General features: G+C 47.5%; 1 protein-coding gene across 2 annotated transcripts in view; it reads right to left on the reverse strand.

Annotated features, from left to right (window-relative positions):
• Nucleotides 1-3,851, reverse strand: part of robo4 (roundabout, axon guidance receptor, homolog 4 (Drosophila)) — a 35,934-nt gene that overhangs the window by 2,048 nt on the left and 30,035 nt on the right. For both annotated transcript variants that reach the window (XM_016673608.1, XM_007556480.2), the window contains exons 13-18: nucleotides 3,495-3,607; nucleotides 2,630-2,959; nucleotides 2,392-2,496; nucleotides 2,172-2,307; nucleotides 1,113-1,340; nucleotides 679-1,034 (exon numbers count right to left, since the gene is read on the reverse strand). In XM_016673608.1, the coding sequence (XP_016529094.1) occupies nucleotides 679-1,034; nucleotides 1,113-1,340; nucleotides 2,172-2,307; nucleotides 2,392-2,496; nucleotides 2,630-2,959; nucleotides 3,495-3,607 (1,268 nt within the window). The remainder of the gene's footprint in view (nucleotides 1-678; nucleotides 1,035-1,112; nucleotides 1,341-2,171; nucleotides 2,308-2,391; nucleotides 2,497-2,629; nucleotides 2,960-3,494; nucleotides 3,608-3,851) is intronic.

The following is a 3,851-nucleotide window of genomic DNA, read 5'->3' on the forward strand; positions in this document are numbered from 1 at the left end:
TTGTGCTGATTCTAGAGTGGAAAGTGGAAATTTCACAGAGACGTGAAATCTAAGAAGCTGTCTGCTGTAAGTAAGGAATCATGGCTGAATGGCGCCATCTGCAGGAGAGACGTATAAATCACATCGTGGACCGCAAACTGTGAGGTCTTTGGTTTTATCCTCTTCAGTCAGGTGAAGAAGAACCATGCAGTACACATTGAGAACCTAATAAAATCAAACTGATTTCAAACGGTTCGTTGTTTGCTGCTGATTAAAGCTCACAGAACAAACACTGAAAAGTGATTCTCGTGTACCGTGATACGTCTGAGATACATTTATGTGTGTGTGTGTGCGTTTGTTTGTAATACCTTGTGGGGATGATTTTCCTGACATATACTACGTTGTGGGGACCAGTCGCTCCTCGTGGGGACCTGAGCCTGGTCCCCACGAGGGGAAACCCTGTTTTTGGGTCAGGGGTCACATTTAGGGCTAAGGTATGAATTGAGTTTTGGTTAGGGTTAGGGTTAGGTATGTGATGGTTAGGGTTGGGAAAAGGGTAAAGGTAAGGTTTAGGCTGTAGAAATGAATGGAAGTCAATGGAAAGTCCCCACAAAGATAGCAAAACAAACGTGTGTGTGTGTGTGTGTATAGAGCTCCACTAACTGCTGCCATGTAAGACCCCTCCCCTCTCCCTCTTACCTGTCAGCGAGGCTGCACTCATGGTCTCTGCGGCGGCGGCCAGCAGGCGAGCGAACGTGGCGCTGTCGTTGGTGTAGCAGCTGTCCACTGAGCTGATGAGGCTGGTGCGGTTGCTGTCCATGTTGCTGTCCATGGCCGAGCTCCAGGTGTTCCACAGGGAGCTGTCCCAGTCACTGTAGCAGGAGGACGGTGAGCTGTGAAGGCCAGAATGACGCAGTGCCGCCGGCAACGGCTGGGCTCTGGTGGCGGCGGCGGCCGCGCCGTCCTCCGACTCGGCCGAGCCGACCGGCCCGCAGATGCTCCCCAGGGTGGAGGTGAAGCTGTGGGGCAGGGAGGGACGCTGCTCTGGCAGGACACTGCCGAAACAGAAGACAGACCATCAGGACACACATCTGGAACATCTGGAGAGAATGAGGTGTTAAAACATCCCTAACCTGAATCTCTCAGGGTTAGGACTGAGCTCCAGGTACTCAGTGGCTTCCTGCAGCGTCAGGGAGGGACTCTGATCAGCCTCCATTAGTGTGGAGTAGGATGAAGCAGACAGGTGGCTGTAGGGGGCGCCGCTGTGCTTGTTGGGTCCTGCTTGTCCATGGTAACCTGACGGGGGACTAATTGATGGGATGGAGCCCAGATCCTCTGTCAGCTTTGTGGAATGACTGGAACTGAAAACAGTTAAAAAAACAAACTCAGTTCTCATAAAGAAATCTGTAAGAGTGAATACTGCTTATATATCTTGCAGCTAAACACTCTATTAATTAAGTCCCGTCAAGTAATTTTAGTTAGTTTTGTGAACTCTCATTTCAGTTGGTTCCCCATAGTTTTGAAAAGCCTTATTTTATTTTTTTTTTACTTTTATTTCAGTTAAAGCTGCAGTATGCAACTTATTCAACAACATATTTTCTTCATATTTGTTCAAACTGTCACCACGTGACGGCATCCATGTATGAGACAGAAAATCTGTAAAATAAAAAAAGATGGAGTTCCTTCATCTCCTCCCAGGGCTGCTGTTCCCATTCAAAACAGAACAAATCAGAGTCAGGAGGAGGGTCTTGGCGCTGTCAATCAAACACGTGTACGCGCAGCTACAAATGTGCTACTGGTGGAGAAACAACTTATCATCAGTGGACATGCTTATAATTTGTCACAGGCTAGGTTATAGTAAACCAGGTGCAGCGCAGCAGAGAGCGAGGAGCACCAAGACTGGCTGCAGCTTTAACGACAATATTTTTTTTTTCCTTCAAGTTTTCATTATTACGTTAAAGATAATTAGCTTCCAGACAGCCGGTCGGCTTTGAGCACAGGCTGCAGGTCAGATGCCAGGCACGGTGCTAAGAACCTGACTTGTCACGTTAACAAAATAACGTGTGTGTTTATGCTAAAGTTTTGTAAGCAATGCAAATGAAAATAGTTGAATTTTGGAGAAATTTTATGACTATTCATCCATAAAAACAGTGTTGCGTCATTTTTATCCGGCCCACGCCGACGCGTCTTACCCCTCGTCTGAGGACAGGGTGTTTCTGTTTGCGGCCATCAGCGGTGGGGGGGGCAGCAGGTCCACTAAGTGCAGAGAGGCAGAGTAATGCAGCAGGCGAGAGCCAGCAGCTGCTTCCCCGCCCTGCGATGCTCCACCTGAACACGGCAAAGGAAGTCATGACGTCACTGCTCTCCTCTGTCCAGTTGGGAGCTTGTGACAAAAACACAACGTCTGCGTACCGTGGCGTCCTGCTGGCACGTGGCTGAGTCTCTGCTTGCAGGCTCTGGAGGGACCGGCCTGGGTTCTGGAGGACAGGACCGGCACGCTGTTCACTGCATGCAGCTCTGGAGAGAGAGAGAGAGAGAGAGTGAGAGAGAGAGAGAGAGAGAGAGACGGGTCAGAATGAACTGGAACCAAACATCACGCTACAAACCCCAAAAACAAAATGCTGCCATCACACTCCCAGCTCTGCCCCACCTGGCTTCCCGTGGGGTTTCTTCTCCCATGACTCCCTCAGCACGCCCATCTTTGGCTGTGGACGTATGGCCTGTTTCCAGGGCAGAGCGTCCTGGCTGCTGAGGGACGACGACTTGGAGTCAGGCTGAGCGAAGATCTGGATGGTCTCCGCCCCCTGCTGGTGAGGCAAGGCGTGAGGCACTTTAGGGCAGCGTCCCGGACTGCTGAAGGTCTTCAGGCTGCTGCCCTTCAGGTCCACGTAGAACGTTCCGTAGACGCCGCAGCTGTCGGTCACCATGGGAACAGCCGAGTCCACGATCCTGCTGTCCTGCTTGGAAGAGACTGGAAGACCTGGAAGAACAGAAATTATGTTATGCTTTATTTTTTAATTATATAATATTATACTCTGTTATAATATTTTATATTATATTGCTTTACAATTTATTTTCTGTTCTCTTTTTTCTTTTTCTTTTTTTTATTTTCTCTGCATGTTGTGACATACACGAAAAAATTCGAGTTTAGTCATTTAGAACTGTCCTAATGCTGGACTGGAGAGAAACGTTATCCATGAAACAACCCAAATGCTAAACGACAAAGACTTTCATCTGCTGTTTAATTTAAGCTTCAGTAACATTACATTCAATATCAAAGTTAAATATTGTTATGACAACATTAGTCGTGATTAAATAATTGTTTTTCCTCACTCTTCTAATTTTTTCTGTCACCGTTCCGTCTGAATGCGATGTCACATACAATGACGATATCCATGTGAAATACTGGACCCCTCTAAATATCAGCTACAGGGACAGTTCAAATGAAACAGTTCGAACGAAACACACACACCCGTGCTCTCAGCTGTGTGTGTGTGTGTGTGTGTGTCGCTTACTGGTGCTCCTGATCCCTGGATGCCTGTGACCTTGGGCCCACAAGTCCTGGTATTTCTGGCTGAAGGGCGGCCTCCAGCCGCCGGACATCCAGGGAGAATCTGGAGCGGCCATCCTGCACAACAGAAAGGTAGAGTCGGTCGAAGGAAAAATACATCAATAAGGACTTTAAAACAAGTTTCAGGTATGATTTCTATGTAGAGATACAATAATTGGAAGTATTTTCCCATAACATAACATCAGAAGAAGTAATAAGGACTCCATGCAAATGAAGGAAAATAGAAACTATGTTAGCAAGAGTTAGAGTTAGACTTACTTTGTGGTCACTGCACAAAGACACTGAAAAACAGTAAGTGTGA

This window comes from Poecilia formosa, unplaced genomic scaffold, assembly GCF_000485575.1.
Source record: "Poecilia formosa unplaced genomic scaffold, Poecilia_formosa-5.1.2 Scaffold79, whole genome shotgun sequence".
NCBI classification, from domain to species: domain Eukaryota; kingdom Metazoa; phylum Chordata; class Actinopteri; order Cyprinodontiformes; family Poeciliidae; genus Poecilia; species Poecilia formosa.